The following is a 22,258-nucleotide window of genomic DNA, read 5'->3' as shown; positions in this document are numbered from 1 at the left end:
TCGGAACTGAGAGTAGCAGCCACTTCTCATGTGCGGTATGGCATGGTATGAGCATGGCAGACGATGAAGCACTTTGCAGCCATATTGATACCCTACAGATTTTGTAATCTAGAAGACTCATACTAATGTAGATTCGGATGTATATAGACAAAGAGACCAAATAGGTGCTGAGGGTCAATTAATGTGAATTGTGGCTGTAGAACCACCTTTATCTGAAGCATAAGAAGCTACCTTGACAGACATTATGAGGCAATTTCACATTTAATCACTAAATCAGTCCTTGTTGAATTCCTAGGAGCCACTTGAAGACGTAGGCGAGATTCATCAGAAGGTAGGGGCGACTAGAACGTGCCTACGTTTTGGAGTTGAAGTTGATGATGACCATGTCCAAGTGGCAAAAGCTGAGAATTCTGGACTGGAGAAATCTCTGGGAGATCACCGACAGGATCTGAAATCTCCCTCCACCGATGGATCTGAGTAAGTGAAGAAAGAACACTAGGTTTCAGAGAAGAGAGGGATGGAGTTGCTGTACCCACAGGGTAATGTTAAAAGGCTATAGCCCTATTTACAAATTGATACAGGATGGGGTATTTACAACATCTGATAAATACCACTAACCTGGGGCTAGGTATTTAACCTGTGTGGCAAATACCCCCTATGCTGAGTTTTCAACTTGGAAATGAGACATCATAGGTTATTATCACATCTAATTCCGCATTTTATTTTTATTTTTGTTTTTTAAACGAGCCTTTTCCCTTGATTCATTTCAGCAGGTTTCGTCTGCTGAAATCTGTCAGAGGAAAACAGCGAGGGTATGATTCCAATATGAATTTAATACCAAGCTTGTAATGAGGGCCAGAGATTACTTTTAATTTCTGATAAAGAAAAATGTTGCTAAACAGAAAGAAGTTATCTCAACAGAGACACAGTACACACCAGCAGATATTTATCAATAAGTATCACGGAAAAGTTAGGAGACAGGACATGACCAATACCACACGTACACCGGCAAAAAAGAGAGATTTAGGGTCTTATTTACAAGGCACTTGCGCCACTTTTGCGTAATTTTTAACATCGGAAAAGTGACGCAAAAGTGGCGCAAGGGCCTTGTAAATCTGCCCTTTAATCTGTAGTGGTTACCTAAGGGTGGAAAAGGCATTATACAGAAAGGACTTTTTATAAATTCCCCTGATTAATCCTCATTATTTCCCCCAACCTGTAATTACTGTTATTGGGGTTCCTGGTAAATCCAAGGAGGAGAGATGACGGGGATTACACGTTTTGGGGAATAACATGCCAAAATGCGAGTTTCTGACAATTCCCATGTTTTTCCTGGTCTTTTACACAAAAAGTTTGGCTTCTTTTTGGAGATGCAATTTCAGGCTCATCTGTATTTTCGGGCCAATTGTATTGAGGGACACTCTCTTTTGTTAAGGCCTAAGCAGCCAAAAATCGATTGGGCTTGGTGGCTGAACATCTCCATTTCCACCTGTATGTAGAGAAAGACCAATCAATAATAGGACAAGAAGAAGAACGTCCTTATCACTCCAAATGAGGGCATATTAACCCTCTCCTATGGACTCCAGGGTAACCAAAGTTAAAGGGTGAATTTCAGGCTGCTAGAAACTTGCACACGTGTCAGGCAAAGGGCAATCAGTTCTAGTGGCAGAAGGATGTCATAAGTCAGGGAAACAAATAGTCTTACCACAATTAATGACAGATCTGCTCCTCCATCTTTGGTGAAACAGGCATATATGTCTTTCATTTTCACTTCTGATATTTACTTATTTTTGGGTGGGTGGGTCTCTTGTTTTCAACCAGGTGCAAAAGTGACTGCTGTCAAGTAGAAGCCACTTTAGACTTCCTGTCTTCCCACATAAAGGAGCTTCAGATTCTGGCCCCTGATGACCCACCAGAGCAAGCTTCGCAGACCCCTGTGGGACACTCCGGTGGCTTCTTCACCTTCCAGCAGAAGTGGGATGGAATCCCTGTTGAACCTTCACCTGCCGACCCGCCCTCTTCAGATCAGACTTGGGCCAATGCAAGCCAGAAAGCAGTAAAGAGAGTGACAGGGTGGACACCTGCAAAGTCTTATCTCGCCACCATCCTGGAGCATGAGAAGGAAAGGCCTTTGAGAAGAGGTCAAACTCAAGTCTGGCAAGAAGAGAACAACGTTGATAAACAAAATCAAGACTGGCCCACGCTACGGAGCTCCAAAATTCCTACACACTTCATGATGAAAAAACCTGAGGAGAACGAGAGGAGGGATATCAAGGAAAAAAGGCAAAGGTGGCTTCTGGCTATGCAGGACCATTTCAAAGGCATAAATAGAGCACCTAGCTTTCCCTCGGTGGGAGACACAGGAGCACCTGGACTAGCAGACTATGCAGTGAAAGCATCTCATATAGGCCAAACTCAAGAGAGCAATGAGAAAACGGTCAGCAACCAAGATATGGAATGCATAAGAGAAGGGCAACCACCATCAATGGAGCCATCATTGTTTAATTTACACTCGCCTGCAAAGGGCGCATGGTTTGTGCCTGGTTGGAAGCACAGGTGTGGGCAGACCAGCGAGGTGGAACTGACGTTCCGGCCAGCCATCCACAAGACCATCCCAAAATTTGACATTCTACAGAGAAGGTTTCAGAAGGCGCTGGAGAAGACCAGAAACAAACGTAAGATGATGCCCCAACAGAGAAGGTCCCATACGCAATGGTAATCTGTTTGAAACACAGCTCTTAGTTTCAGAGTGGGTAAAGGTCTCTCCTTAGACAGTTAACATTTCATAAGGATACATAAACTATAGGGCCAATTCTCAACGGTAATCCGAGACAAAAGTCTAACAGATACTACATCAAATCCCAGCAAGGTTTGCTCCTTTGCATCAATACAGTCAACACTGAGGGGAACGCAAATTGTGCACTGCGTGTACCATGATGCAAAGGAGCAAACTTTCCTGGGACATAATGTAGTGTCTGGCCACACCCTTCTCGCTGCCCAAACTGTTTTTCACGATCTCCTCTACCATTTATCACACGTTTCTAATGTTCCCTTTTGTAAAAATTGCATTCTGGCCCATTGATTACACTTCATCCGGCCTGAGCCGGAGAGCACAGCCTGAGCAGGAGAGTACGATCCGGGTGCGGAGGGTACGGCCCAGTTGCGGAGATTCCGGCCCGACTGCGGACGTAAAAATACGACTCGTAAATTATCTCTGTGAATACCAAAAGTCGTAAAGTTGGACTTTTGTCTCAGATTACCTTTGTGAATCGGCCCCAGTGTTTTTTCATCTAAGGCCAAATTTAGAGTTGCACAGGGCAAAGGTGCTGAAATTGACTCTCTAATCACTAATTCTGGCCAATAATTGCATCCCTGTACCATGCAATTACACATTTGTGTCGCTGGATTGGGGAGTAACTGTGCGGATCCAGAATTAGCAGTTTCTTTTCTACATGGTTATCCTGGATTCTAGGGACAACTCTGTTTCCCTTTACTAACTGGACTGTTCTGAGCAGGTGGTACATTGGTGTTTTGTGGAAAATGCAGGCTCTGGGGTGTGGGGTAACAAGTCCCCATGAATAAATAGCTCATTAAGTGTCGACTGATGGGATGGTGATGATCACAATGATGGATGATGATTATTATTATTACCAATATTATCGCTGTATGGTGGTCTTAACGGTCTATGTAGGTGGTCTCAGTCAGTCTCTTAGGGAGGTGCTGAAATTGACTCTCTAATCACTAATTCTGGCCAATAATTGCATTCCTGTACCATGCAATTACACATTTGTGTCGCTGGATTGGGGAGTAACTGTGCGGATCCAGAATTAGCAGTTTCTTTTCTACATGGTTATCCTGGATTCTAGTGACAACTCTGTTTCCCTTTACTAACTGGACTGTTCTGAGCAGGTGGTACATTGGTGTTTTGTGGAAAATGCAGGCTCTGGGGTGTGGGGTAACAAGTCCCCATGAATAAATAGCTCATTAAGTGTCGACTGATGGGATGGTGATGATCACAATGATGGATGATGATTATTATTATTACCAATATTATCGCTGTATGGTGGTCTTAACGGTCTATGTAGGTGGTCTCAGTCAGTCTCTTAGGGAGATATTCAGAATATTAATACGTTTCATGAAGTTGCCAACATAGTTTCAGATTGCCAAGGATGAAATTGAATTATATGACCAAACCACCTGTGATTCTAGTGAAAGGCTATTGGTTGGGGTAAGAGGGAAGCTCATTATCTGTGTTTATGAAATCCATGGATACCTCTAGAGTGAGCAACTGTGTGAGGTGAGAGAGGAACCAAGGGTCAGATTAACTAAGTTTTGACGCAACGCATCACTGCAACTAAAGTTGCTGTGCTGCATTGCATCAAAGTGAGAGAGAAAAACAGTACTGTTTTTCTCTTACCCAATGCAAGTTACCTTAAGTGGCCACTCACCAACACACACAATCTTGCACTGCAATGCAAGGGTGTGTGCATTCAGTCAAGCATAGGTTTTGTACTGGGAGGAGAACCTTCCAGTACACAAATTATTCTTTAATAATATTCCCACGTATATGTGCTGTACAGTGCAGCACATGCAACTTTGGAAAGTGTGTAGACTTTTAAAAGATGCTCCCCTGTTGCGCCTGCCTCATAATTGTGTGGTGCAACTCCCTCTATACAAATGTTGCTAGACAGTGATTTGCATCAAAACCCAGGAATGGTTGCATGGACTCACCCGTGTAACACCCATGGAATGCCCCCATGAAGCAAAATAGTGCAAAATAGCCCATAGGGCTACTTTACATTAGTTTAGGCAACTTTCAAACACAGATCATGATTTGTGTTGTAAAGTAAATCCTAAAACAATACAGTCAGTCAAATCTTTATTTCGGCACAAAGTCCATAAAAGCACATAAAACAATATTGAAAATAAATAAATTAAAAGTTTCTAGTTACGTATAAAATAGAATCATGCTCATTTCTATGGTCATACATTGAGTGCAATAAATAGATACGAAGGCTTAATTGAATATCAAAGTACAAGAAGAGGGAAGAGGGGCGCAAGGGAGAGCAGCCATGTAAAAACTGAGCGGAAATATGGACAACATATCACATCACTACATCTGCAGAATACTACTTGTTGGATAGAGCGCAAAACTTTGCCCTAGTTCTCCACAAAGCCATCAAGTTACAAGTAAGTCCAAAAATCAATTGCTTGCTAAGGGTAGTCCTGAAAATGTTTAGGGCGATTTCATATTCTCTAATGCCCAGATTTCAACACCAGGGTAATAACCAGCATCACCTACTGCTCTGGTAACCTGAGCAGAAGAACAGGATATGTTCTACGGTTTCCTTGGGGGCGCCACAGGCTGGGAACTGCCAGTCGATGGCCCTAGGGGCTAGAGCTCATCTCACCGTAAATGACTGAAGGGTAAGAGTCCAATAGCGTACTTGCAAGCACAGACACCAGGCTACAGGTAGTTCGATCTCATCCCAGAAGTCTTCTCTGCTATATGAATCCTTGACTATAACAAATGCAACAGTCTTAGAACCTCGGCCTTCCTGGGAGTGTATTGCAAGATCTTTATGCTGGCAGTAGACTGTTTTAATGGTGTACTTAGATATCCCCTCACTCTCACTGGGAGCGGTCCACATGATTTTGAGTCCAATTTCTCCAAGGATAGTTTTTACATACTTGACTCATGGTATTTTATGGGATTCTGCAAATCTATGTATCTCTATTAGACTTGCCCGATACTGTTGGACCTCTGGGGTAACCCAGATCCTCCACCAGTACAGGATAGGGCGCATGCTCTCAACCCGAAATTAAGTCTGAGGTGAAGTAAGGAAGTGTTTATGGGAACACCTACCAGTTGCTGAATGAACCGTTTTCCCACTAAGTCAAGCTAGGATGCATCCAGATAACTCCACAGTTCTGCACCATAGGATGCTGCCCCCAGGGCTGGAAGTTGATAGACTTGTAGGGCTGGATGAACAGGTCGAAATTGCGAGCTAAGTACCAGCTTTAATATACCCCCCACAACTTGTTCTAACTTTAGCCTACGCTGAGTGACGTGTGCCTGCCACGTCAAGTGTTCAGTTAATGTGATGACAAAAAACGTAAAAGTATAAACCCTTTCTAAGGGAATCCCTGCTAAGACTGGGTCGGCCCCAGTCAAGTGCCCTAGCTTTAAAATCAAGTACTTCGTCTTGCCTACATTATTTTCAAGGCCCCGAAAACTACACAAATGTTTGAAGCGATCTAGGAGCTTTTGTAGACCCCTGGGAGATTTGGACAGTAAGAGGGTATCCTTGGCAAACATGAGAGCAGGAATCCTCATGCCTGCCAACCTGGGAGCATTGTTGTCATTCTGCTACAGAAATTCTGTAATACCATCAATATAAAGAAAGAAGAGCGCTGGGGCAAGTACGCAACCCTGCCTCACCCCCTGTCTACAGGAATGGCTCAGTCAGCCCACCGGTCTGGCTGCATCTCACCTGCACATAATTATTCATGTGCAGTCTCACAATAATATCACATAGGTAACTCAGTACCCCTAACTCTTGAAGCACCCGCCACAGGGTTGACCTGGAGACTAAATCAAATGCGGATCTAAGGTTGACAAACACACCGTACAGGCGTGCACCTCCCAAGGTAACCTCCATTCAGTACACCATCAGGAGCTGGAAAACCTGATCAATTCTGCTTGTTGCCTCTTTAAAGCCCACCTGAAGAGGTGACAAAATGTCAATTCCATCCATCCACTCCTTTAATCGGCCAAGTATAATGCTAGAAAACACCTTTTGCGAGCTGTCGATTAAACTCATGGGTCTGTAGTTTGGCAGGTGAATCACAAGGGCCTTTGGTGTATATGCCAGCCCAAGTGGGGTGCAAGGGGGCCCCCATTCAGGAAAGATGTAATAAATGGTGAAACATAAGCACCCCAGATGTCTACCTCCTTCCGAATTACATCCCCAGGGATCCCAGGGATTTTATCTAAGCCCAGTGCCTTGTTGGGTACAATACCCTGTATGGCTATGCAGATATTTGGGCTGAAATTCCCTGATCTTTAAGAAGATCTCCCAGGATACATACTTCAATACCACCCTCCTCTTCACCTGGGTCCAGGATTGTTTACCCCCAGGGCCCCGTGCCCGTAAGATCATTAGCTGAAGATGTCAATTCTCCCTACTGCACTTACAGACTCGAATGATGGACCACTGAATCACTAGTTGAGATACTGCCTTCTACTGGTCCAGTCCCTTCCCCATTGTTGGAGGACATTATATTCCAAAATTTGTGATGATTTTTGCAATTAGCAGCATGGATAAGGCTTTCCCATCTACTCCTCTCCCATTCTTTTTTAGCGACTGGTTTGTGCCCCTTTTTATGATGCAAATCTGGTGCAAACTGCATGTAAATTATGTCCCCCAGGTTTCTATGTCAATTCTACTCCTTTCCCTTAACGTGGAGCAGTGGCGTCCAACATTGGTCAAGGAGGGCCAGAACCAGGCCACATGTTCAGAAAAACTATATGGGAGAATTTTACATGCAATACATTGAAATGATAATTATTGAGTCAGTAGCTATCTTAAAAATCTGGTGCAGATGGGGTTCCCGGGAAGTCTTCGCAGGGATTAAAGGATCTTTTCAAATGCACCCACACTATCAACTCATTCTATGTCCTCTGCAGGAAATGTGACACAGTGCAAACCTTTCCAACTGCAGACTTCCAATACAAAAGCACAATATACACAGCATGACCTTAAGGAGAGGGCCAAGAACGGCACGTGCGACAAAGACGAACACTGCATAAGAGGAGAAAGTCAACACCGACCACACGGAAATTATGATAATTTACAAGCTTTGCCATCGACAAATAAAACATTTGAGAAACGCCAGGCAGCCATAAGGTAAACAATACATCTTTTTTCTAATATATCCATTCTTTAATCAATGTATACCACTGATTTTAATCAGTGCTTCATTTGTAAACTAATAAGAGTTGGTTCCCAAATCTTTTCTGAGAAGTACCCAGTCGTGGCTGAGGAATGTCAGGATTGTTAAATGAAAACCAGTGTTGTACAGTCTTTATTTCACCATATGCCTCATTCTTCCATCGCCATACACTCCCTGCCCCTTTATTTGGCTCTTGGAAGTTCTTTTTTCATCCCTGCTTTTGACCTTTGTTGCAGTTTTCGCTTCTTTCTCTTACTTGACCTTATCTCCTTTTGTGTTTTTGTTTCATTTGCTCTTGGTCAAAGTCTGGTAGGGAAAAGCATGTGTTGATCCCAAAAAATGAATCCAGATGTCCCCATCTGCCACCACCAGGTCAAATTAAGCACTGGTATTCATGGTGAGGCATATTTTCATGATGTGTTATCCATGGCACGTGTGGTTCCAAGTGGTCTGTAATTTTCAGAAGTGCTGGTCTTTTTAGCGGGTAACGTCCCGAAGGCTTCTGATAGTGGAAGAATCAGAGTCTGTGTAATTACCACAGCCGAGTTGCACGTGTTGTGGCTATGACCGTCGAAGAGATGGCGTGATGCCAGTGGGAAGAAGCCTGCATGTGGGACTTGAGAGGCTGCTTTACTAGGTTCCACGAATAACAGTCTTTCATGAGTCTTGGTGTTCCTTATTTTAGTTCTGACATACAAAAGGATGAGACCCATTCTTTCATTTGAAAGTTAGGGCCTTACATCATTTCCTGGAAGAACTTCTATGTTTCTAAACCCTCACCTTCACCCACTCTTACCCCCTGAAATGATAAGAAACAGAAACCAAAACGTCCAATTAGAGGCCAGGGTACTTGGAGGGTGGGAAGAGAACTGGGACTTGGAAGAAATCGATAGGGAGTAAGGAAGATCAATGTTAAGTAAATGGGACATTGCCCCATCCCAGTACTTATATACAGGAGGATTTACCAAGCCAACAACATAACTCCATCCACTCAGCACAAAAGTGTACGTGAACGACATAGATGGTGATACGCCGAAACCAATCCCAGGATGCTTGTTTCTGGTCCAGGGAGGACCTAACCTTGCAGTTCGGTCTGGACTGTTACCATGGGGAGCAGTGTCAAGACTGATTTACATATGGCTGGGTACAAACTGGAAAGGCATGCTGAGCAAAAAGACAATGGATTTAGGTCAGATTTCTGTACTGGGGATGAATGTTTGACAATGTTCAGCATTCCGTCCATCATGTTTTTGTGTTGCTATAGTTACCCCAAGTGGGAAGGGTATGCACAGACGTGTGTCCCGTGCTCACTATGCCATTGTTTCAAGTTAGCCTGGCTGTTGAGGGATGATCCTCCAAAACCGGACCTAAGAGGCCTGTTTCCGGTCCAGTGAGGACCTGGCCTGGCAGTTCGGGCTGGACTGGTCCTACGAGGAGCAGGCTCAAGACTGATTTGAGTATGGCTGGGTCCAAACTGGAATGGTGTCGTGATCCAAAAATCAATGGATTTAGGCCCAGATCTCTGCGGGGGGAGGGAAGGGGGGGGGGGGGTGTTTGTCATTATTCAGAATTCCACCCGTCAATTGTTCTTTTTGAAAAAGTTAATGTAGGCATACGTTTGCTTCTGTACTATAATCAGATTTCCCACAGGGTACATTCAGTGTAGCGTTTAGGGTCTGTATGTGCATCTGCCTTCAGCAAGCATGAGAGAGATATTGTTATTTTTCCAGTCTGTGCGTTGCCTGGCCACAATGAGTGGATGATACAATCAGTGCAGTAACTACGAGCAGGAGACTGTCCGTGCTCATGAAACACACAAAACACAGTGGCAGTGTTTAGAGTTGGGATGTAGGCCTAAGATTGCCACATCAGGCAGCTAGAAAAACTATAACAACCTGCCTGTGTGTCTGGGTAAAAGGCAAAATACGAATAGTGAAGTTTACAAGAGAATTTTTGCTGCTCTAGGCAAATGGTACAAATCATGCTAGTCCTTTGTGATCCAATGCAGGACATGGCTCTTGGAAGTGACGAAGCGGGACCAAGAGAAGAAAGAGAAAGAGGAGCGGCGCAAGAGGAAGAACCAGCGTATACGCCGACGGGTTCAGAAATGTCTCTCCACCCGTGGGGTGCTTCTCAGCAAGAAGGAGGAGCTAAACAAGAAGCTGGAGGACTTTCGGTATTTCAAAGATTTACCTTCATTGGTTTTGATCCTACTGTTATTGGTCACTGTTTCACAAACATCAACAGTCCTGCTCTTTGACACAAGTAAATTGCTTAAAGATTCCCCCATTTCCTAGGTGTGATTTAAGAAACTCAGATTTTTCCACTTGGCTCTAGAAATCTGAAGAAGTTACAGTGAAGCTCAATTTTGAAAACCCAGATGTCTAAATGGAGTGCTACTAAATAATTAGATAAATACACTGGCAAACTCCTGACATTTGACTTCTTAATTTGTACATTTCTACCGGTTACTATAGTTTGTGCAGATTACCACATTTTAATTTGTTAAAGGCAAAGGTGACTAACTATAGGGCGCTTTTTCCTATTTTTTTAGGAATGTTTCTTAATCCTAGGTCTTATTGTTCTAAGTTTCAATATTTAGTGAATTTCAGTCACGTTTTCCAGTGTTTCTGGTGATTTAAGAAATAGCAAAAATAGGTGCTTATCAGTGCTCTTTTGTATAAATATCAAAGGGACAGTGTTTTTCCACGGCCTATGAAGAATGTTGCTTTTAATGCAATGTGCTTTCTGCACTGACCTTTTGTCACAAATATGCAGTGTACATGAGGTCGAGATACAAATTTACAAGTCATAGCCTACTGGTTTCCTGAAAGACATAACCTGTTCCTTTCCTGAAAGATTCACTGTGAACATTGCAGTCACAATCATCATCCCCATCCCCTTCCTGCCTCCGCCTAAACCTTAGCAGTTAACCCGATAATATAGCTGAATAGTTGCAATCTGCAGATTTATCAGCCATGCTTTAGAAACTCTTCTAGGTTACCTGAACCGACCATAAGTAAAACCCTAGAGGACAGCCATGTGGTGCAGAGGTATGGCATTGATGTGAGCAACTTGTATGATCCTAATAGATTATTTTTATCTACATAAACCTAGTATACAAGAAAGAGATCATAACATAACAACAAGCATTGGCAAGCTAATTGGTGTGGGATTAATGTGCTAGCACATGCTGGCACAGGGATGCACAGTGGCCGCTGGTGTGTGTTAAAGTGGTGGGGGTAAAACTAACACTTTTATTCTGCATTGAGAGCATAAGGGGCAGCTCCTCCATGTAGGCAGAGGAGGGTCACCCCACTTGTTTCTCGCAGTGCGAGAAGCAGAAACATAAAATGGTATCATAAATACCATGTTATGTTTCTGCTTCCCACACTGTGAAAAAACAGAAGGGTTTGGTTGGGGGAGGGCAGGTGGGCGGTCCTGCTGCAGGGCAGTGAGGAGTGACTTGCCCACTGTTGTGGGCGATGACTGTTTGGTCGGCCGACCAAACCAGTCATACGCACTCTCCGTTTTCTCCATGTAGGCTGCATGCACTCTACATGGAGAAAACGGCCTCCCCATAGATGCCTGTGTGGTCGGCGTCCCAGCCAATCACAAACGCTGCCATTGCAGCGTTGTGATTGGCTTAGGGGAGGAGAGGGAGGCTACCTGCTTCCTGGGACTCGGAGGGATGCAATTCGGGACCGGAGCGAGCAAGCGAGGTAAGTTAAAACATTTTTTTTAATTAAACCCCCCCCCCCCGCGTGAACCCCTCCGCTGCCCCCCCACCCGCAAGTCATGCCGGCCGCAACTGCGAGCATGATTGTTTTTTAGATTGGAAAAAAGCTAAAAATGCTGCAGCCTTTGAGAACAATGTTTCTCAAATAAAAACATTTTTAGCCTTTCCTCACTCTGAAAAAATCACGCTCGCTCACTAAGAATAAAAGTAATAATTTGACTCCCCACCACTTTAATACATCACCTGCCGTCACTGTACATACCTGTTTTTGCATGTGCTAGCACATTAATCCTGCACCAATTGACTTACCAATGCTTGTCATTAGACTATGGCCATTTTGAGGCATTTCACAATTTCTGGTACCATCGATTTTCATTAAAAAATCTGACATTCTTGCTTGAACAGGGAAGGGCTCCACGACTTCACTAGGGCAAGCCCTTTAACAAGATAGCTTCTGTTTCCACCAAATAGTCCTTGCCGCGTGCAGAAAACATTGTAACTCATGCATTGCAATGGAAGGAGCTCCAAGCTAGGAGAAAATACATGAAACTGTTGACTACTGTGAAGTCAATCTATATATTTTAGTATATATGATGTATAGAAGTTTTTAAGGCTGTATAAGAAAGATCATGGTCCCCTTTAAATGAAAAGATGAGCCTTCTGCCTTAACTTGAGGCCAGTGTTAGGGACTGGCTCTGAATGACCTGACGTGATAGCAGGAATAGAAAGATAATATTAAATATTGATCCATAAGCTAGAGTACCCTACTACATTACCGAGCCCAGTGCCTGTACTCCTAGCTCCCTGCATGCGAGAAGTGTCATATCAGCAACAATTGAACAGCTGAGAAAAAATTAAACAGATTGTCCAGCATTTTTACTTTGTTTGGTGACAGATCCAAAATGGTTCTAGATTACCAGACCCAAAATACAGCACATTAACACATGTAAAGATTTGGTTAATTGCATTCAATTACTGGGTGTCTTTGCCCAAGAGTTCTATCAAGGAAATGAGAATACTATGGCATAATAAGTTATTGTCACCAAAACACAAACATCAGTTCCCACATGTTGTTCTCTATTTCATATGGGCTATCTAGTAATAGCTAAGCATTCCTGCATTCCAGAAGTACCAATACCTGCAGTTAGTACTCCTTTATGCAGGGATACCTAAGCACTGTATTCAGGCTCTAGTCACCTGTAGGTCTATCAGTTCACCCAGAAATTAAGTAACACTGGTGACATGGGGTCGCCGGGGGGTCATAGCGTACTAGTCAAATCTTTCATGTGCTTCCAGGCAACAGAATCAAGAGCGTGCAGCAGAATACCAGGCAGCACTGAGGGAGATGCAGGCGCGGGTGAATTTAAGACCTTTCCTCTTTCAACAGGTCTCGCAGGTAAAAACCAGGTTTTTCACTCATGGCTTGCTTGGCATTCAGTCTAAGGACAAAGATGGCCCTATAATAATGAAGTGGATTTGATCCACTAGAGAGGAATATTTTGATTGTAATATTGAGCATTTGGTATACCATAGTGCATATTTCACAGATAATGTGACGGATTTGGGACTCTGTTGTGCCAAATATCTAAAGGAATCCAATGACTATGGATATTTTTACCTATTTATTTATCTAAATAAACAGCCGCGGCCGTGCAGGTAAGAGCGGTGAGGCGGTGGGGCCGGGTGGGGGGATTTCAACAGACGATGACAAGGAAAAATAAATATTATTTTTATTGTTCCCTCGTCATCGTCTGTCGAAATCCCACCCCACCCGGCCCCACTGCCCCACCCCTCTTACCTGCACGTGCCGCGGCTGTAAATAAACAAGGCCCAAAGGGACTATCCAGTGTAATGTAGATCTCCAATGGCCCAAAAGTTTTTTACTTGTTTGTTTATGTTATAAACAAGGCCAAAGGACATTAGCCATCATGCATAATGTCCATAGGCACCACTAGTTGAGATATATAAACCTTGAAAAAGTCCGCATCAGAAGCAACACGTGTTGTCTGCACATTATGTGAATATTCGCTGTAAATTGGAAATTTACGAGCTGTTCATTGTATATACTGATTGATCACTGAAAATCCTGGGAATAAACCAGCAACAAGACGCATACATTGTTGGATTGTTTATTTCTGCATGGGAGTGTTTTTGTTTGCTATTACTGCCTGGAAGTGCTCCAGCACTAACCTATAGTTGAAAAATCTGAATATGTATTTAAAATTCAGTAATGAAAGCATTGCATTGGTGCTATTGTGCATATACAAATCTGAAATTTGATTAATCGCAGGTGTACGGTTCAGTGTAGCCTGAAGTACATTTGGAGCTGCTCAAGCACTAATTACCTAAACAATAAATTATTCCAATCTATTTGGGGATTAAAATGTTGTTAAACTAGTTATTGAGGGCCATATGTAGGTAACATACTATTTACCGATTCATAAATACCGAATTTTACCGATTCGGTATTTATGAATCGGTAAATAGTATGTAGGTAAATAATCGGTAATTATTACCGATTCGGTAAACATCGGTATTTATGAATCGGTATTTACCGAATCGGTAATAAAGCATCCCTTCCCATTCATTCCTATGGGCCTGGAGGCCCATAGGAATGAATGGGAAGCCAGTTACTATTACCGATTCGGTAAATACCGAATCGGTAATAGGGGAGGCATCATCATGGGTGGCAGTGTGTTACATTGACACCCTGTTGCACCTCTGATTCGTGCATGTGTGCACATGTGGCGCACATACATGCCCTAAGGGCATGTATGTCTGCCACATGGCACTTTACAAATAGCACAAAAATGCTTTTTGAAAGGTATTCGTCATTTACCATCAACTTGTAGTTGGTGGTAAATAACGAATCCAGACACCAATAATGCACTCACTTGAGTGCCCCCTACATAGCATTTCTGGATTCGGTAATTTACCGAATCGGTATTTTACCGATTTCTTAAAATTCCGATTCGGTAAATACCGAATTCAGAAATCAGCCACCTACATCTCAAGTGCCTCAATACTGGTTGGTAACGGGATATTTACCGATTTTCGGCCGTTACCGACCGGTATTGAGGTACCTACATATGGCCCTGAAACACGTATTTAGTAAATCAGTAGGTTTGACCTTGGCAAGCTGTTGTGGTGGTTCCTTTTTTTATTCATTTTACTGGTAGCACAAGTCGCAGAAATAAATTAAGAGGAAAAAAAGAAAACGTGCCACTACCTGAACAGGCTGGCTATATACTTGAAATGGATATGTTCTTTAAGAAACAGGTACAGAAACTCATTTTAGTCACACAGAGATGATTAAAAAGTAAAGAATTAAAAGATAAAAGCACTGACAAAGTAAAGAATTGGTCTACAAACCCCAGCTCTGATGGGCACCCCTTCCGTGGCAGCCGGCACAGGTAAGCGCCATGTTGCAGGGCAGGACATGGCAGGGGAGGAAGCCGACAGATGATAGAATAGGTATTATTTATTTATTTAATTATACCAATTCCGTCATCTGTTGACTTCCCCTCCCCCACCCCGCCCCGCTCACCTCGTTTACCTGTGCCGGCCGCCTCTGCCCCCCTTTATGGTGGTTGTACACATATGATCAGGCATAATACCATCACTCACAGTGCAGGAGAGCCAATAACTAAATGGCTCAGCCATTGCTCAAAGTTGTATTCTGTGGTGACAAGAAGCACAATTTGAATGGCCTTTCAGCAGACCAATGCATAAAATGAGTGGGTCAAAAGCCATGTTTCTATACATGCATGCACTTTTAATTCATCATTTCTTTCAATTACAAGATGCTGGTGAGCCAGTTAAATCTGTCTGTGGATCAGTAAATGCACTGTGTGTGCATACATCTTACCACTCCACTACAAATCTAATTAGGTCTCCCATTAAAATATAACTTCAGTGTTATATACTGATGTCACATTGTTGAAATAGTGATGCTTTTCTGGGGCTAAATAAAACAGGACATACAGAAGTTGTATGGACTAGACTAGAGTCTCTTGGTTACAAATTCATAATTCATAGGTTTGGTCTGTAATTATCAGCAAAATTCTCACAGTGTTTAGAATGAGAAACAATAACTAATGTAGGTAGACACAAGAAATTTAAATCAGAAAATATGATGGGCTAAGCAGAAATTGCACCAATAACATCCTTTATTCAAATTTCAGACACAGATTTTGCCGCACAACTGGTCAACAAATGTTTTGTGATATATCCACTTTTTTCTCAAGGCCAATGACACTTATTAAATTGCTAACAATATAAAACACAAATACAATTTATTATTCTTTAAAATAGCAATATATACAAAACATTCTAACACAAATAAGTGTCCCTAAAAACAAGCATTAATCTTTTTTTTTATCTTTTAGGCATAATTTTCAGTATGATTACGTCAAAACCTAAGGGAAGCAGAGGGCCGGATAGATACTGTGAAACAACTATCTTGGACTATGGTGGGAATAAGAGCAAAATTAAATGATCCGGAGTGGGGCTAATTTTCTAGATCAATTCCATATAGGTCTGATGCAGAAAACATGGGCTGTAGAACCGATGCATAGAGCCGGATACACCACTTTTGCATCTAGCGCAGTCCCCTCAAAAGCTAGAAGACCATAAGGTTGGCTGTTGATATAGCTCAAAATGGAACTGTTCCCTAAAGTAAAAAGATCGCGAACCGATTGTAGAGATCTATTGGGATGGCTAGTCCCTCTGGTCCTTCATTGGACTTTGGAGGCTGGGCACATAGCAATAATATATGTGTACATTCGTTCTATTCAGACAAACCGCTTCTTAGGAACAGTGACCCAATTATCTCACATGATTGAATCCCTAAATCACACTCATTTTAACTTATAGCAGGTGATTTTAATACAAAACTGCCAGAAGGTCTAATTCTACCTCATCTGACCGAACAATGCTATGGGCCAAGGACAGCTTTAGTTGACGATTCAAATCATAAGGCAAGTCATCCTAGGATTATTGAGCACATTTTCGATTTGATAGCTTCATATGACCTGAATACTGTTAACGGTTGTTCCAAGTCTGACTGTCCTGCTCGCCCAACCTTCAAGCAGGAGCTGCATACAAGCAATATTGATTATATCTTGTTAGACAGTCTCCTCTTGCCTTTCCTAATTGATATGAGGGTGACAACAAGAAATGACAGTGATCATGAAGCATTAGGGGCCTACTTCTGTATTAGATCCCTTGCAAATCTATCCGCAGTGGGAGCTAATTCTGTCATAAGTCGTATTAATACATGTAACAATAGAAGGAATGTGAAATGGGCTTTATTAGCAGATGATGACAAAGTGCAGTCAGGTATCTACAACCTTTACGTAGATAAGTTAGCCCTATTTGAGATGTTAGAACCATGTGTTATTAATTCTGTAAATCTACACTCGAACCTTTATGGGGCACATAAAACTACTTCTCACTAGAGGAAGGTGGAGGGGCATTCCAGCTCTAACCCCCCTGGATGGTTAACAATTGAATGCAGACTGGCCAAAATGGCAAATGTGGAAACAGTAAAACTGGGTGATGGTAAGGGCTTATTGACTGCCAAGAAAGCTTATAAAGATAAACTCACAAAGGTGAAAAGGTGGATGGGAGATAGAGCATTGGGAAAAAGGTACTGAGGCCCTACACAAAAGGAATACTAAGGAGTTTTGGTACCTCATAGCATTTGGGACTCATGCTACAGGAAATTATTGGATTGAGCAGTTCAACCCGATGTATGGGTCACCCATTTTACCAAGCTTTATAAGATATGGTCAAAAATTTGTATCGAATACTCAGAGAGAAGCGGTGTAGACCAGATTGGGCAAAAGACCAGGACAAAGATAAAAGATAACATAATTCTTGGGATGGCAGCATTTATTAAAAAGGGATAAGGCCCCAGGTCCTGGCGGTATCCCGGGAAACTTATATTTGTCTCACCATGAGATATGGGTTCTGTATCTGAGTGCTCTTAGCAATGCCATTCTGAGGGGGGTCAACCCCCCTCCTGGCACAGAGCAATCATTGTGCCTATTTAGAAGAAGGGGAGGGAGGATGTATCCTCCAACTATAGACCTATTAACCTAATTGACAGGGGGAGGGGGCCGAGGGCTCAGATATAAAGGTCTATATTACCAAGCTCTTTGAGCAAGCGTTTCCAGAGCTCTCCAGTTGGAATTGGACTACTGAGATACAGCGAGTCCATCGTGCCCCCTTTAAACTTCGCAGGAAGGCGATAAACCAAGAGCTGTATTGGTGTTTTTTAGAAATTATATTTTGAGACAGTCCATCGTAGAAAAAGCGAGACCAGATGCTAGGAGAATAAGCGAGGGGGTCTCGTTTTTTGTCCGTCCAGACTATTGCCATACGACTGTAGAGTGAAGGTGGAGATTGAGGGAGATGATCAGACCCTTCCAGGATAAGAAGATCCAAGCTTTTTTGATAAATCCTGCTCAGCTGAAAATAATCAACGATGGCAGGGTTTTATTCTTTGCTTCAGAAATTAAAGCAAAAGAGTATTTGGACTCTCTAGGCAAATAGACTTGGAATTGTGCTTCCTTTTACTTTTTTTTTTTTTCCTCTGGAGATGGAATGCCAGATTGTAATACAGTGGTATCCTCCTCCGGTGCATGCGCGGACTTGTTTGATATTGGACCAGGGGGTCTCGATAGTGGTATTGGTTTTCTCTTTATAGTCTCAAAATGGTTGCTCTCACTGCAAGGTCTGCTAGACCGTCACGTGCACAGACAAGGTCTGAGCGCTTCACAGAGCGGGTTATGTTGGGGCGGGTGTGGGATGAGCGGGAGGGGCTGGGTTAGGGGGGTGCTGGGGGGGATGGGTGGGGGTGGCTAAACTAGGAAATGGGGGAAAAAATTGCAGTTTGAATTATTTTGGATGTCTTAATAGTCAGCGTAAGGACTTAGTAATTGAAAATTCACTAAAGACTCAGGTAGATTCAGGTGCCCAAGTAGTCCAACAGGATGGTGAATATTAGAGTATGTTCAATCAACATCGGCGGGTTGAATGATTGGAGGAAACATCAGAAACTGGTCCATTTTGTGAAGTTTAACAGATTGGATGTTATTTGTTTGCAAGAAACTCACCTCCCCTGGGAAAAAAGGAATTTTATGTCTATGAGTGGTTAAGAGTTAGTGGCCTGTACAACGCAATCGGTGATAAATAGGGGAGTCGCGGTGTTAGCTAGATCATATCTGGGAGGGGTGAGGCGGACCAAAGCAGATAGTAATGGGAGATGGGTTATCGTCGAGTTGGAAAAGGGTTTTACGTTGTGTGTAGTTTATGGATCTAATAACGACGATCCCGAGATCTATGATTTTCTTGAAATAGAGTTAGCTACTTGGCCAACCCCTGTAATTTTCTGTGGCGAACTGAATATTTCAGCGGACTGGGGACATAATGTAGTATATTTAGGACGGAAGCCAAGAGTTTTCAGGGCCGTCAAGTTTCTTATTAATTCCCATGGGCTGCTAGATGTATGGGGGGTCAAGGACCCTCAAAACGCAGGCTTCACATATTATTCAAACCCTTTCCAGAGATACACCAAACTGGATTATTTTTTTGTTTCATCTTCAGAAATAAATAGGGTAGAAATAACCAAACTCCCGATGGTATTGTCGGATCATAACCCACTGATATTAACTTACGAACTGAATGGGCTTGAAAAGTCAAGAACTAGATGGACTTTAGAAAGGAGGCTATTGCTGGACAAAAGGTTTACAGAACACATTAGGAAATGGGTGGGGGAATTTTTTGCCACTAATAGATATAGCACGTCGCGAAATGGGGTCTGGGAGACGTTTAAGGCAGCATTAAGAGGTGAATCAATAAGCTGTGCGGCTAGACTGAGAAGAGAGGATAGGAGCGAGGTGGAAAGATTAATGAGGGAATTATTAGGGGCAGAAGAACAGCATACAACAGATATAGTATCTGGGGGGGATAGAGTTGAGAGCCAAAGGAAATTGTCGGTAGCGCAGAACTACAGAAGGTGTTAATGCAGAGGGCGATAGGCGAATACCAAACCTCAAGGGCTAAACGATACGAAACTGGTGAACAAGCCGGCAGAATATTGGCTCTACAAATTAGGCAGGAAAGAGTTAAAAATAGCATTTCAAGGATAGTAGAGAATGGGAAAGAGTATACAGAAGCCAAAAAGATCCTACGGGTTTTTAAGAACTTCTATCAAAGTCTCTATACTGAGGATAATATAGGTGTTCAGCAGGGCGAAGAGTATGTAGATAATGGACCTCGGCTTGATGATACAGTTAGGGAAGAGTTGGAGACAGAGATATGCGAGAGTGAGATTTCATCAGCTCTGCAGGAATTATCCATCGGCAAGGCCTCCGGCCCAGATGGGATACCTCTTGAGGTCTATAAATGTATTGAAACTGAGATTATCCCACTTTTAAAAGATCTATTTAACGGCATAGTTTGTACAGAGGAGGTCCCAGACTCATGGAGGGAAACAAACATAGTGGTTTTTCATAAGAAGGGCAAACCCAAGGAGAAACCGGGATCGTACCGCCCTATCTCACTGATAAATGCGGACACAAAACTTTATTCTAAGATCTGGGCTAAAAGGTTGGGCAGAATCATAGGAGGTCTCGTCTCCCCGTGGCAGCACGGGTTTGTGCCTGGGCGTGGGACCACGGATCACACTAGGAGGGCAATAGCTCTGTTTGACGCCCAGTCCACTGTGGGGGACGGGATGGCCATGATTCTGCTCGACGCCGAGAAGGCTTTTGATCGAGTGGCCTGGAGTTATATGTGGGAGATTTTAGCGGGAAGGGGATTTGGAGAAAAATGTATAAGAGCACTCAGGGCGATGTATGTCAACCCAGTCGCCCGAGTGGTGGTTATGGGTGAGACTTCGGAAAAAATAACAGTTAATAGAGGCACGCGTCAAGGTTGCCCTTGTTCCCCAATCCTTTTTTCTCTTTATATTGACCCGTTTATTCGGAAGATTTTAGGCTGTCCAACGATTAGTCCTGTGGTATGCAATGGGTATGAAACCAAGATTTTGGCGTACGCGGACGATTTGGCTGTGACCACTACGGATCCACACCAGGCACTTCTGGATCTGGCACAAATGGCAAAGGATTTTGGTAGATGTTCAGGATACTTATTAAATGTATCAAAAACTCAAATAATATGTACTAAAAACATCATTAAAACGGATATTAGATTTGTGGATTCAGCGAGCTATTTGGGGGTCAGAATTAATGCTTCAATAGATAAAATAGTCGCCGAGAACTTTGACCCATTGAGTAAATCTATAGAAGCCGATCTGAAAAGAATCGATGTATTACACCTTTCACTGATAGAGAGGGTGAATGTATTAAAAATGTCAATGTTCCCCAAAATACTTTATCTGTTCTGCGCCATACCCCTTCTAATCGAGGAAAAAGTAATTAAAAGTCTTGAGTCTATCTTTATAAGGTTCATTTGGCAGTATGGGAGGATTAGGCGATCTACAAAACTTTTGTCCCTCCCCAGGGATAGGGGCGGTCTAGTCTTACCAAAGTTAAGGTTATACCATTGGTCGTGCTTATTGATGAAAATGTCCATTCTCTTTCAGTCAGAGCCGTATCCTAGTGAGGGAAATAATGATATTCAGACGCTCCCCTCAATTTATGAACTACTAGTGGGGAGAAAAGCAGTAGGCCTCTTAATGTGCAAAGTCGACCGTAGGTATTATAGGAAGGCTCGTTTTAAGGTATTGGGTGGTGTATGGGGGGTTTGGAGGGCTATTTCAAAGTTTAGTAAAATCCCCAAGGTAAATCAATACCTTAATTTACGCAATTCCAGCTTGTTCCCACAGGTGGCAGCTGATAGGAACCTTCAGGTATGGAAGGAGTTAGGAATTAAGACAGTAGGGGATTTAATGAGAGGAGATGAGATTTTGGGGTTTGAAGTTCTGCAGCGCAGTGTCGGTATCCCTTCAAAATATTGGCTGTTATATGATCAATTAGTATGTCGGTTGAAGGCTTTAAGACCAAGGATAGTACCATCAGCTGATCTCCCCATTTTAGACTTGTTGATTAAAGGGTGTAAGAAGCTAAAAGATATTTATATTCTACTTATTGGAGAAATACAAGATGACCTCGAAAAAACAGAACGTGCTCTGGCTATAAAATTGGGAAACCCCGATGTCGATTTAGATCTGGCCCTCTTGAATAAAAAAACATTCCGTTCCACTAATTTGAGGGCGCAGCATTATAAAACTTTGTTTAATTTATATCACTCGCCAGCTAAGTTATATGCTTGGGGGGTAAGGGAAGATGATAGCTGCCCCAGATGTAAGATTGGTCATGCAGATTCGCTCCATATGTTTTATAACTGCGGGTCTTTGGCAGGAATTCAGAGGGAGGTAGAAAAATTCTGGGAGGGATTATTAGGTCAAAAGATCGGTTTATCCCCTACTCTCATGTTATTAGGTATCGATGATAGGCTAAAATTGGGAAAAGACGAGGAGGCTTTGGTTTTTTTGTCGGTCGCAGTACTCCGGATCTTAATCACCGCAGGGTG

At 42.8% G+C, this 22,258-nt stretch overlaps 1 protein-coding gene across 2 annotated transcripts in view; it reads left to right on the top strand.

The window, feature by feature from the left end:
- Positions 1-22,258, top strand: part of TSGA10IP (testis specific 10 interacting protein) — a 224,456-nt gene that overhangs the window by 125,654 nt on the left and 76,544 nt on the right. For both annotated transcript variants that reach the window (XM_085625872.1, XM_085625873.1), the window contains exons 2-6: positions 296-477; positions 1,822-2,675; positions 7,691-7,910; positions 9,965-10,132; positions 12,992-13,091. In XM_085625872.1, coding sequence (XP_085481998.1) covers positions 296-477; positions 1,822-2,675; positions 7,691-7,910; positions 9,965-10,132; positions 12,992-13,091 — 1,524 coding nt within the window. The remainder of the gene's footprint in view (positions 1-295; positions 478-1,821; positions 2,676-7,690; positions 7,911-9,964; positions 10,133-12,991; positions 13,092-22,258) is intronic.

This window comes from Triturus cristatus, chromosome 9, assembly GCF_964204655.1.
Source record: "Triturus cristatus chromosome 9, aTriCri1.1, whole genome shotgun sequence".
In the NCBI taxonomy this organism is placed as follows: Eukaryota; Metazoa; Chordata; class Amphibia; order Caudata; family Salamandridae; genus Triturus; species Triturus cristatus.
This window is presented reverse-complemented; position numbering and strand designations above follow the sequence as displayed.